The sequence below is a fragment of the Sander vitreus genome, chromosome 15 (genome assembly GCF_031162955.1).
Source record: "Sander vitreus isolate 19-12246 chromosome 15, sanVit1, whole genome shotgun sequence".
Classification (NCBI taxonomy): Eukaryota; Metazoa; Chordata; class Actinopteri; order Perciformes; family Percidae; genus Sander; species Sander vitreus.
In genome coordinates, this window is record NC_135869.1 from 424252 (window position 1) to 437776 (window position 13525).

The 13525-nt window shown below is 40.3% G+C and overlaps 1 protein-coding gene across 1 annotated transcript in view; it reads right to left on the reverse strand.

The window, feature by feature from the left end:
- Positions 1-668: 668 nt before the first annotated feature.
- Positions 669-13525, reverse strand: part of LOC144530308 (keratin, type I cytoskeletal 13-like) — a 32262-nt gene continuing 19405 nt past the window's right edge. Inside the window, exons 4-11 of the mRNA XM_078269818.1 lie at positions 5102-5268; positions 3933-4586; positions 3272-3354; positions 3033-3189; positions 2384-2545; positions 1974-2099; positions 1317-1531; positions 669-800 (exon numbers count right to left, since the gene is read on the reverse strand). Of these exons, the coding sequence (XP_078125944.1) occupies positions 707-800; positions 1317-1531; positions 1974-2099; positions 2384-2545; positions 3033-3189; positions 3272-3354; positions 3933-4316 (1221 nt within the window). The 5' untranslated portion in view covers positions 4317-4586; positions 5102-5268 and the 3' untranslated portion in view covers positions 669-706. The remainder of the gene's footprint in view (positions 801-1316; positions 1532-1973; positions 2100-2383; positions 2546-3032; positions 3190-3271; positions 3355-3932; positions 4587-5101; positions 5269-13525) is intronic.

A 13525-nucleotide genomic window follows, 5' to 3' on the forward strand; every position in this document is an offset into this window, starting at 1 on the left:
GTTTCTTTCAACTAAATTGTCAAAAAACAAAAATAAGGTGGATGGTTCCATATGACGCTATTCCCAAGTAAAGTAAATGATCAGTTCACTACTTTAATTGAATTTGGGTGTTTTTTCTTAGAAAATCCGGTGGAGCTCGGTACACGGAGAGAGAGGTTAAAACATTTAGAGACTGACTACCCCGTTAACATTCCCTGATGGGTATTTTTATGAAAGATATAGATTTTCAGCGGAGGGAAGTGCGTATCTTTGTCAGCTTCTTGAGCCGTGTGTTGCCAATGTGCACATCGGTTTGAGTTTTTCTATCTATCTATCTAATTTTATTTGCTCTCACGATCGCTTACCACTGCCAGGGTTGCAACTGAAATAATAGGCTAAAAAAACGGATAACTGAAAGAAATCCAGGACATGTTGATCAGCATTCATAGTACAGGCCTCTGGTGTTAAAGAACACCAAAACGTTAAAGAGATTTTGACCCACAAAAACCAAAAGTTGCATGGTTGACAGGAAGACAACACAAGGGTTAAAAAGTTCCCTCATAAGTTTTACATGAGAGATTTTTATAAAGTCAAAGCAGCAGCTGATCCGTCAGTGTGAAATAAAAACGTGAACCACAGAAAACAATGTCAGACTTCGTCTTTATTAAAGAAGCTGAGACAGACTCAGTTTACACGTTACAGCGTCTGATTCTGGTTTAATTCGCATCTATTTGCGGCTGCTCACATTTCCAGACTTGTCCACTTCCTCCTCGATGGTTATCACCTTCGTTGTCTGGGTGGTGGTGGCGGTCTTGGTAGTGCTGCAGAACAGGAAATAACTCATTTTAAATTTGACTGATGATACTTAAACAAATGGGTTTTATAATTGTAAAGATAAATGTTCAGCACCAGTCAGTGTCCACTAAAAGTTCTGTTTTTGCCGCTGACAGACTCAGATTATTATTCTAAGTGTGACAACATTATGGAAAGGATCCCTACAGAGAGACCTTTTAATTAAAGAGTAAGATCCTTTTACTTTAACATGAAACAGCCCCAAAATCACCATCACCAAACCCACCAGACTCCATGTAAATAATCATTACTTTTAGCGTGTATAGAGCCAGCATATTTCCACATGTAAATGGGTGAATTAAGAGTTTATTTCAACCAAACCAGAGTGGTGATTGTTGTGTGGAAAGATGAACCAAGAAGGCTTTTGGTAGTTTTATTTTGTTTCTGTCCACTTTGAATGAAGTGTGTTTTACGATGATAAAATTACTGTTTATTTAAATGGAGTCTGGTGGGTTTGGTGATGGATGACTGTAGACTCAGCTCACCTCTCTCCGTCCAGCAGCCTCCTGTACTCGGCGATCTCCATCTCCAGTCTGGTCTTGATGTCCAGCAGCTCGGCGTACATGGCCCTCTGGTTACCCAGGTCGGCCCTGAGGTGGGACAGCTGTGCCTCCAGACCCTCCACCTGCCTCTGGTAACCTGTCAGCATGTTGGCGTAGCGGCTCTTGGTCTCAGCCAGAGTCGCCTCCACAGCTCCTTTCTGTTGAGGAAGAGGGAGGACAGTCAGGTCAGCTGTGTTCAATGATTACCATCACTTTGATTTACAGTAAGACAGCCCTTTAGTACCTTACACAACACCTCAAACCTTTTACATTCAAACCAATACAGAAGGCCAACTCTGCCAGAAAAGAACCAAATTGATGAAAAGCTCAAATGAAAGTCATCGTCAAAATTATGCAATCAACTTTTCTTCACTTATCTCTATTTTCCTGGCAGAAATGGCTGTCATTGATTAGCACGGAAACGATTAACTTTAAGGGTTAAAATATCAGAATTCAGTCGTTAATAAAAGACTGAAGGGAAACCTTTTCAGATCATTTTTGGGTTGTTGGGTTGTTGTTTTGTTAGACTTGATCCCAAAATGCAGAACCAATGCTACATTTGATGACTTGATGAAGTTGAGAGATTTAGTGGTTTCTTACCTTGCTGATCTCAGACTGCAGTTTGATCTCCAAAGACTGAAGAGTTCGTCTGACCTCTGAGATCTCAGTCTTGGACGTCTGCAGAGTCTCGGTGCTCACGGCCACCTCTTTGTTGAGCTCGGCTGACTGTGAAGAACAATCAATGATGTTATTGATCAAATATCAGGGTATCAGAGCCCAGCGGGATGTAGAGTTATCTGGGAAACGTCACCGGAACAGCTAGGAAACAAAAATAATTTAAAATGGCATTCCCCAAAAGTTAAAAACTAAAACTTAAAAACTACAAAGTTTTAAAACTTAAGAACAATAAAAAAGATGTTTGTGGTGTAAGTTGAGCTGCAGCAGGTTTTGGACAGCACGGGGCAGCAGTGAGCCCATTCAGGACAGGAAACAGGACTTTGTTGTCTCACCTTGGTCTGGAACCAGACCTCCAGCTCTGCGCGGTTCTTTTTGGCGATGGTCTCGTAGTGTTCTCTGATTCCGGCCATGACGGCGGACAGGTCGTGCTGCGGAGCGGCGTTCATCTCCACGTTGACCTGGCCTCCCACCTGGGCTCGCAGGGCCAGCAGGTCCTGCAGGAAGATGCCGGTTAAACTTCTGTCTTTTAATCTTTTTATTAGCGCCCGAGCACCAAAGTGCCAGGGACCTCTTGTTTTTAAAAGGATAATATATTATTTTTCTGCCGCTCAGTCACAATTTTGAGGGGCTTGGGATGCTCGCAAAAGTGGCGAAAATTGCAAAGTTGTGCAGTGATTGGGCTCAGGGGCGTGGCCAGCGCCCCATAACGCACGGCATGGTTTGGAAAGTTTCTTTGATGTTCACGAAATTTGGTGGGAACAGGTTACTTATCTTCGGGAACATATACAATTTTTATGAATTTTTTCGCCTGAAGGGATGTCGGCCGTCTTGGATTTACGCAAAACTCTTAAAACTTTGGAGCCACTTTCAAAGTAGTAATTACTTTTCAGATTGTTCATTTGTGCTTGCGCGTGACACGGTGGCTGTTCATCGCTGCTTGCAGCTTTAATTTATCTTTCCGTCTGGTTTCAGCGCTCTCACCTCCTCGTGGTTCTTCTTGAGGAAGATCAGTTCGTCCTTTAGACCCTCGATCTGCATCTCCAGGTCGGATCTTCCCATAGTCACTTCCTGCAGGAGTCTCTTCAGCCCGGCGATGTCGGCCTCCACCGACTGACGCATAGCCAGCTCGTTCTCAAACCTGAAAAAACACGAGTGTTGAAATGGTTGTGTTAATGACTGACGGTGTCTGGACGTTAAAGGAAACAAAGTCTCACACTCACTTGACTCTGAAGTCGTCGCTGGCCAGCCGGGCGTTGTCGATGGCGAGGACAATACTGGTGTTTCCACGAGCAGCAGAGTTGATCTGAAAAGTTATGAATGTCAAACTAAAATGTTAAAAGAACTCAAAAAGCGATATAACATTTTTATTCTAGACATGTATTAGACATTTATTCATTTGATTCATATGTTACACTACTTTTGTGAAGCTAAGACTTTGGTAAACTCATTTTGAGCACCAAAACAATTCGTTCACCTGAGTGAAGGTGTACATTTTTTCACACGAGATTTGAGGAAATCAAATCTTGTCAGCTTTAGGGCGAAATTGTCTCTTTACACATTGCTCTAGAACAAATTTGGGCCTTACTATTAAAAAAAACTACTCTGACGCAAGAAAGACAAGGAAGAGAGCTTGGGACACTTGTCATTTGCCTCTCTGTATATAATTGAAGAATTCCAAATAAGTGAACATCAACTTCTCAGCATTATTGGCCAAATTATCTTTTTACACAACGCTCTAGGACACATGTGAAGGCTGAGTTTGTTCTGAACATTTCAATATCAAACACATGGGGATCAGCTATATACAAATACCTTTTTAAAAGGTGAATCTAAGAAGATATGTAGAAATTGAGAAAATGCTCTTAGAGTCTCTGTGCTCACCTGGTCCTGCAGGTCGTTGATGCGGACGTAGTACGCGGTCCAGTCGTGGGATGCAGGTTTGGTCTTGTTCTCCAGGAACTGTCTGATCTTCAGCTCCAGGTCGGCGTTGGCCCTCTCCAGGCTGCGCACCTTGTCCAGGTAGGTGGCCAGGCGGTCGTTGAGGTTCTGCATGGCCACTTTCTTGTTGTCGGAGATGTCGACGGCGTCGGACATGTTGAAGGCGCCGCCAGCACCGGCGGCAGAGGAAGAGCAGAAGGAGGCCTGGGAGACACAGATTCCCGTCCCTCCGGCTCCTCCGTACATGCTGCCGGCCCCCATGCTGCCAACACGGCGGGGGGAGGAGGAGGAGGACATGAGGCTGCTGCGGCTGGAGAAGGAGGTCATGGCTGAGGGTCGGCTGGTGGTCGGCTCTGAGCGGAGAGTGAAGAGCTGCTGGGACCAAGGCTCCTTTTATGCCTCCAAAATGAGGCTGGGTCGTGGGTTGGGGAGGGATGCCAGACACGCCAGGTGGGTCACATGAAGCCCCGGGGCCCGGAGAGCAAACCGGTCAGAGCTGAACAGGCGAGGTCCAGCAGGTCGGGGCGGTCTGCAGCTGAAGGGAAGCTCTGGGCGCTTCACTTACATTCTGACTTTTTCTCTCATGTCTCTCTTGACCTGCAAAAAGGTAACGGATGCAAAAAATGTTCTTTAATTAAACAAAGAAAAGACTTAATTATCTTCGACAATGAAAAAGGAAGGGTCAGTACTTACTTTGATTCTAGAGGATTAAAAACCAGAGCTGCGAAGATTAATGGATTAGTTGTCAACCAATAAATTAATCTCCAACTATTTTGATAATTGATTAATCAGTTTGAGTCATTTTTTATGAGAAAACAAGTAAACTTCTGTCAGCTTGTTAAATATGAATATGTTCTAGTTTCTTCTCTCCTCTGACAGTAATCTGAATATCTTTGAGTTGTGGACAAAACAAGCCATTTATCTTGGGCTTTGGGAAACACTCATTCACATTTTTCACCATTTTCTGACATTTTAGAGAACAAACAACTAATCCATTCATCCAGCAAATAATCCACAGATTAATCGACAATGAAGATAATCTCTCAGCCCCTCAGCTGTGATAACATCTCAACATACCCCTCCTGTCATGAGCTGTTTCTCAATCGTCTCACCTGAGGGCAGAGCTGTGAGCTGTGAGGCGTTTGTGGTCCGACTGGATGTCCGTTCCTCGGGGCTCCGTGTGGACTGACAGGACCGGACCGTCAGCTCCTCCAGGGAAGGAGGAGGAGCCAACAGGTCAGGCTCTCATTCCTGCTCCTCCATCCATCAGCATCAGACTCTTCACACAGAAAGTAACAAAACATGACCTGTTGTTTCTTTTACACAATACGTAGACTTACTTGTATGAATGATATGTTTGTGTCATGCCACTAAGTGGCCCATCGCTCACAGTTACAAGACACCAACACAAAAGACATTTCATCCAAAGCTTCCAGTCCAATGTCCACACAACATACTTTACTTAAACTAAACATTTCATACATAAAAGTAAACATTTCATAGCGATCTAAACAATTTTTTTTCTACAGCGCTCACTGCTTAATTTCTTTATTATAAAAACTCTGCTTAATGGCCAGCCGGACACGAGGTCTACACCTGATTCTCCCACCTAGAGCATGGCATCAACAGGTCCGACTCCTCCGGCACAGCCTCCTGCGGCGAAGTAACGTTACAGAATAGTATCAGGTAACAAAAGACACACGGGCAGTTTGCTGACTTGATTGAAAGAAACCGGGTACATGTCAAAGTTATAATTTTCTGTGCAAAACAAGGCATTGCGAGCCTGAGTATATTTTACACATTAGCCCAGCCTATTCTGTAGTGATACGCAAAGTCTATTGTTTTTTTTGTTTTTTTTTAAGCCCGAAGTCACCTGGCCGAAAAGAGCCAAGCTGCTCCGCCCAACGCAAATGTTGTTCAACAAATGTTACCTACTGCACCCAAATCATCCCATAAGTCAACAATTTTAAACACGTAAGCAACACATTGATAGCAAAACTGTCGCTTAGCTCTGTCAAAGGTGCTAATACTGATCCTGCAGCTGGAGCAGAAAAGGCTGCCAGCGGGTCTCTTTCTCCCCAGCCCGCAGCAGTGGGAAGCTCTGCTATTAAATTAACATAACTAACTTAGTCTAATGTCGCTCATCTGCGTCACCAGGTCATTTCTCACGGGCATCAGCCACGAATGTTTTGGCTGTAGCCACAAATTTTAAATGTAGGCAACACAAAGTTTAGGTGCACAATAATATTGCTACATTTTGTTCGAAGTTCCCGTGATGTTTACGGTCTATGGTTTAGGTTCAAACTTTGTCTTTTTCAGAGACCCAAACAGGTCCTGTGTCTGTCAGAAGTTCTGAATGAGATGGGCTACTACCATATCAGCAGAGCAACAAACGTATGCACAGCAGACAATAGGGAAGGCAGATTCGTTCCTGAAATATTGTGACTTTATTCTAGGTGGAGCCAGTCTGAGGAGGAGCGACTAGGTCGAGTCAGGATGAGGAGGAGCGACTAGGTCGAGTCAGGATGAGGAGGAGCGACTAGGTCGAGTCAGGATGAGGAGGAGCGACTAGGTCGAGTCAGGATGAGGAGGAGCGACTAGGTCGAGTCAGGATGAGGAGGAGCGACTAGGTCGAGTCAGGATGAGGAGGAGCGACTAGGTCGAGCCAGGCTGAAGTAATTCTGATAGATGCGCGTTCACGGCTTTCCTTAATGGACTGCGAGGTCGATCACAGATTTACTGATGCTAAAATGGAGAATACGCGTTGTGCATTTACTTTACACAGAGTGAGCAGCAGCTTCTTGTGGATTTTGAGTTTTAAGTGAAACACGTTATTTATAAGAAACACGGCCGCTGGAATAAAACGGCGAAAGAAAGCGTTGTAAACAATCGTGGACCGACTGAATGTGTAAGTAGCCTAAAAATAGATATTATGTGACCACGACTCTGAACTGAAACCGTCATATTTTTCACATTCAAGGAGTTGGGCTACTAATCATTTGCACACATTAACAGTTGCATATTTTGCATTAAAAGTGGGCAGAATGGTTTCAGTTAAGAGAAGTGGTTCGTAAATGTATATTTTTAGGCTATCATTTAGTCCGTTCGCTATTGTCTGCTACACAATTGCTCACTGTTTTATTATAGAGGCCGAGTCTGCTTCTTCACATATATGCTTTGCTTCCTCATATATATGGACATAGAAAATAAAGACGCTGAAGAAATTGGACTCTAAAATCTAGAGACTATGAAGACAATTATATGAAACTCAATGCACACTGTAAATATGACTGTAATAGAGTATTCATCAGTTATTCTCCCCCAGCAAAATATAATATAATCTTTTTCATCTTCATTTGAATACATTTCTTATGTTTTATACTTGTTATGTGTCCTTATTGCACCGTGGGTCAGAGAGAGACATATTTTCAATTGCTCTGTATGTCTGGCACATGCTGCAGAATCGACAATGTTGACAATCAACTTTGGACAGACAATGAGTGCTAGTAATAATATACATGCAGCATTTGGGGGACAGGGGGACAGGGGGGTAGGGGTGCACGCGCATTGCTTTCTAGCTTTCTGATTGGTCGAGCGGTAAAAAATAAATAAATAAATAAAAACAAAATTAAAAAAACGCAGAAATAAAATGAATCAATAGTCCCCAGATTGTTGTGCCCTCTGAGGGGAAGGGAAGTCCGTGAGAACCAGAACCATGACTGCCCGGAGTGGCCTGTCACAGTCTGCTGAAGTTTTAAAATCATGTATTCCTAAAAGGGAGTCTGGCGTGGGTTAGCTTGTTAGTTCGTTAGCTTCTGAGTGGTCTTATTTAGATTTTTGTAGTTAAAACGTATGTTTATACCAATGGTTAACGGTTAAAAAGTTAAGGGGGTAGGGAAATGGCGTCCAACTGTCATACAGGTTTTGATTTGTAGTGTTTTAAAAAAGCAGTGTCTCAGCCTGTCTGCTTTTCCCTGCCGTTTTTAGCTAGCATTGCTAGCTATCTTGTTAACTCGTTTTTTCACTATTTTTCCTCCACAACATTCCTCTTCTCAACAATCAACGGTGCTTTTTCTTTAATTCTTTTGGGGAAAGCAAGAGGAAACGTCTTTCAGACATGTCTACACAGGGTAAGTAAATTAAAAAGCAAAAATGTTATGTTTAAGCCTATTCTAAGATCATTCATTCATTCATGAATTAAAACGTTTTTGTGGCATATATGTTTATCTAGCTAGTCTGCATCATTAGGTCCTTATCCATGTGTTTTTAGCTAACTTAATATATATTCTGATGTGTGTGTTTGTGTGTGTGTGTCAATAAGTTACGGGAGTGAGAGATGCAAGGCATTGTGGCTGTTTTAACTAATTTATATCAGTTTTGATACTAAAAGACCATGTTGTAGGGACATTTATTGGTTTCAATAGGTAATGTACAGTAGATTTAAGACGAAGCTACAGCTATAACATTATCTAAATGGTTGGTTTGTGACTAAACCTTTATCACAAGCTGCTTTAACACATAAGCTCTCGCCTTATGATCCATTTCCATCATGATCAGGTTTAACAAAATCTTAATGTAGCCTAATGTAAAGTTTTCACTTTTCTTTAGTGCTAACCTTATAAACTAATATGGGAGATAGTTGTACTGTTAGCTGACATAGTCTATCCTTGTTATAGCGTCGACTTCCTATATTACCTTCTAACAGATGTATTCTCAGTAATGGGGCAATCTACTAGAAACGGGGTGCTTTTAAATCACCAAAATACTTGTGACAACCCCGTTTGGTGTGCTTCTCAATGCTTTTAGCATTGGGGGCTAACACTAATGTTTTACTTTATGACAAGTGCGTTCTGACTGACCTGTCACCTCACGTTCTCTGTCAGTCATTTCTAACTAGCATGTTAGATCGCTAACTAACTAGCTTGTTAGCCGTCCATTGTCCAATTTACTTTACTAAAACAATAAGATTAACATCCACTGAACTAGAGTGCTTATGTTATCAGTAGTTGGCTTGTTCTGGTTTCCTAACTGCGTCGCAAGTTATAGCAGCTTAGCTGGGAGCTTCACCCACCTAAAGTTAATGTTAGTGCCCATAAGGTGGTCCTTTTTATAGTGTCAGTCTATATTACCATCTAACAGATGTATTCACAGTAACGGGCCAATATGCTAGAAACAGGGTGCTTTTAAATCACTAAATTAGTTGTGACAGCCCCGTTTGGCCTACTTCTCAATTCCGTTAGCATCATTGCTGTTAACTGTAAACATCTTAGGTTAGCTAATGTTGTTTTTTGGTTTCTCCCTTGTAACTAGGGGCTGAACGATTTTTGAAAATAATCTAATTGCGATTTTTTTTCAAAAATATTGCGATTCAATATGCGATTATTTTTTTTAAGCTCTTTGTCTTCTGTATTTTTCAACAAAGACAAGCAATAAATCATTGTATAGTATGAACAATAAAAGATTCTTCTTCTGGAGGCCTGTATGTGATGATGAAATTAGGTGATGCATGAATTTATATGAATGACATCTTTTATTTAACTACTTCAGTCCCAGTAGTATACTGAGCACTGACCACGCCTGGTAAACATTCATATGAAAGTCAGAAACTAATCACACACACTAAAGGGCAGATTGCAGAAATATAAAAACAAATATGTGGCTTTACCACACTTTACCTCACATTTAATTATCATTTACTGTAATAAACATATGTAAACATGTGGATTGCACTTTTTAAACACTGTCTTTGAACTTTACTAGACAGTTAAATAAGTAAAAAATATAGTATATACAGTATATACAATGGTGTATTTTTTTTACAGCGCACACAGAGGAGCTGCCTCCAGCCCCCTCCCTCCCCTCATGAAGTGGCGTGCCGCGTGCATGACAGCGTCAACATTGCACTCACACTCAGAGACAGAGAGGCTATCGTTACGTTAGCAGTAGCATGCTGCTGCTGGTCTTGCCGTGGGATTAACTGTACTAATAAAACCGTTGAAACAACGCAGCCACGCTGCTGTGATAGCTCCCTGAGCGTCATTTATCAGAGTCTGGTTGTTACCCCTCCCCGTGGCAGTCTCCTCCACTCCATATCTTTATAACGGAGCTAGCTAACTGGAGCTAACCGCTAATCAGAGCTAATCGTTGCTAACCGAGCCTTCAGTTCTGCGTGCCTGTATCCATTAACTGCATGTATGGACTCGAGCCCGAATAAAACCCTTCATTTTATTAAAATGGCTGTAAAAGTTTTAAACTACAACTCAGAGTTGTTTGAATGACAGAAATCTGCGCAAGGTACAGCGTAGCGTTAGTGTGCTAAGTTGATGCTTTCTCTGCGGGTGCAGACTGATTTGCTCTTGCGAGTCACGTGACCAAATCGCAGCCTTTGCGATTAGGAAATCGCGTCTTAACATATCGCGATATTATTGCAAATGCAATTAATCGTTCAGCCCTACTTGTAACATATGCCAAAAACAGTAACAGATGAAGTAACATGATGTCAAGTACATGTAATTGTAACCTGTACTGGATACAGTATTTTATGTTTGTTAGGGTTATGCACACTACTGTAGTCGCTGTATGAAAACTGGGACATGTTTGTTGTGATTCTCCATGTTGACTGATTTGGCTATATGGAGAGAAACTAATTATATTTTCCTCAGTCTGCAGCATTGTGCTTGTATAGTGTAGGGAACTTATTGTATATTTGCACTTTCTCTGTGTACTTCATTTACAGTACTATAATCACGAGAAGTAGAATTGCTAAAAGTGTTTTAGATAGCAACAGCAGTAGATAACTGGTTCAAACAGAATTAAGACATATGTTTTCTGATAATTGGGTGTGTGGTTGTGCTAATGATATGTAGCATTTTGAAAAAACTGGTCCTTGTTTTTAAAATAGTACTTAAGCAATCGAAAAAAAGAAGCGAAAAACAAACCTGCAATTGTACCATACTGCTGTTTATACTGTTTAAACCTCTTGAACAGATTCTCTTCTTAAAAACAGAAAATGCTAAGTCCCAAGGCTATCAGACGGCTTACAACTCGCCACCCCTGAACCAGGTGATCAACTTACAAGAGGAGAAAAGTTGACATTTAATTGACCCCCCCGGCCTGCAGATTATTTAAGTGGGAAAGCAGTGGATGTTTAACATCATGTGGAGGTAAATCAATGCTTTTCTTTCCCCTTGCTCTTTATCTAGATGTTTCTCACAGAGCACCGTAATCTCACAAACGTTTGATTTGCGCTATTTATCCTGTGTTCTACATTTTACAAATCATGTTTTGTGATGTTCTATTTTTTCTTCTTCTAGTACACATTAATAATACTTACTGTTTCTGGTATCAACATTAATCCAACTTAAAGTTAAATAAAGTTTAAATAAACACATCTTTATAGGGGTTTGAACAAGACCTGAACATTAAAACCTTCATGTATGTATAGTGTGTATTGCAGAGCGACTGTATAAGATTATTGGTTTTAGCTCAACGGGTGCGTGAACAGTAAAGTAGCATTCAATCTTGTGTGACGTAATCTAAGTCTGGTATAGACCAGTTCTTCCCTTATGTTTAAACTCAGCGCAGTAACCCTTTTCCAGGGCACATTCTTCAGTATTTTATGATAGCATATGATTACTTTCTTTTCTGCTAACCTTATAAACCAATATGGGGGATAGTTTTTTGTTAGCTGCCATTGTTACAGTGTTGACTTCCTATATTACCTTCTAACAGCTGTATTCTCAGTAATGGAGCATGTTTTGATGTGATTCTCCATGTTGACATGTTGACTGATTTGGGTATATGGAGAGAAATTAATTATATTTTCTTTTTTATTCTAGCCTTATAAACCAATATGGTAGATAGTTATGTGTAAACATCCTAGGTTAACTAATATTGTATTAGTTCTCTACCCGTGTAACAGAAGTAAAAAACAGTAACAGATGAAATAACATGAAGTCAAGTACATTTACATTTTAGTGCTTATAAGGAATTGATACCTTTTTTGGTATATTAGCACTTCACAGAGGAAAATCCCACCAATTACATGTGTAAAGTGTTGTAGGACTGTTTATAAAATAAGAAGACATTTGGTTTTCAGTTTTAGGATGTTGTATTTTAGACGGTGACATTCATGGTCTTTTGTTATTTTTTAAACTGTATCCCTTTGTTTTTAGGTCACCTGCAAAGTTTGTCATTCCTTCACCTCAGGTATGTTTATACAAGCACTGTCGCTGTTTAAACAAGGCATTAGCTGATGAGTTGCTAATGGCATGAATAGTTTGAAAGTTACCAACGCATAAAAATAAAAGTGGTTGTACTCTGAGGTAGCCAATACCTGGAGAGGGGGTTCAATTTTAATTTTTATTATTATTATTATTATTATTATTATTGATTGTTATGATAGTTTGTAACTAGTTTGTTTTTGACAAAGATTATGTCTGATCGTAAGCGGATGCTATTTTGCAAATTCACTACCTGGTTGTTTACTTCTTGCTAGTTAAAAGTGATATTGGAACTGACTCCTTACTAAAACAGATCACTGTTCTAACATGTGTTTAACTATCTAGAGGGGACTGCTTTGTTTATAGTAGTTCTTCTTGAAATTACACCTACCAGGGACTTTTATTGTAAGATATTGATAACTCGTGTGAAACCATCAACACAGTCTATTTAATAATGTATCATGACTGCAAATAATCAGCTCTTTACCTTGATTGCTGATTTCCTAGGTGTATGGGGCAATAGTAAAACCTAAAACTGTAATATAACTGAAAGAACACAAGAAACTGGATTGTTTGTCAGTTTATGCGTCATGTTATGTGTTGTTCATCAGAATTTAGTCTTCATTCCTTCATATAACATTAGTCTAAAAATGATGGAATCATATCAGTCTGTATAAAACATAAGTGCAATTTCATTCCTATAATAAAAACAGATCTAGAAATGATATGATCCTTAAATAGCAGTTTTTTTAATGAATACAAAGCAAACTGAACAGAAAAAACAAGTCTTTTCTTTTAGTTGCAGCTGAAGGGCTCGACCAATGCTGCATCATAGCAGCACAGTGTCTTATCACCAACCCATGAAAGCTAGAAGTCACGCTGCTGCTCTTCCATACTGCATCATACACTATATTTTTCTGTTTTGTTATTAGTAGGCTACAGACAACACTAAGAATCATTACTTAATCAGAGTATTATTTCTGGTGTACACTGTTGACTTTACTCTCGGCTATTGATTATACATCACTTTAGCTTTGCTACTACCTCATAACTTGACCTTAATTGCTCTTGTATAGTTTATTTATCTTCTACTAGTTGTATATACCTCCTATTTAATTCAATTATTCTTAACTGTGTTGCAATACCTAAATTATCCCTCTTGTGAACCCTAAACTTTATTTTAGTTCATATCATAACCCTGCTCACAAACTCACCTGTACCTGGTCATCTGTTTGCCAGTATCAATGTTCCTGCTACAGTAAATCCTACAGGGAAAGTGTACTGCTTCACAGGAGTATGAACCTCCTACAACAT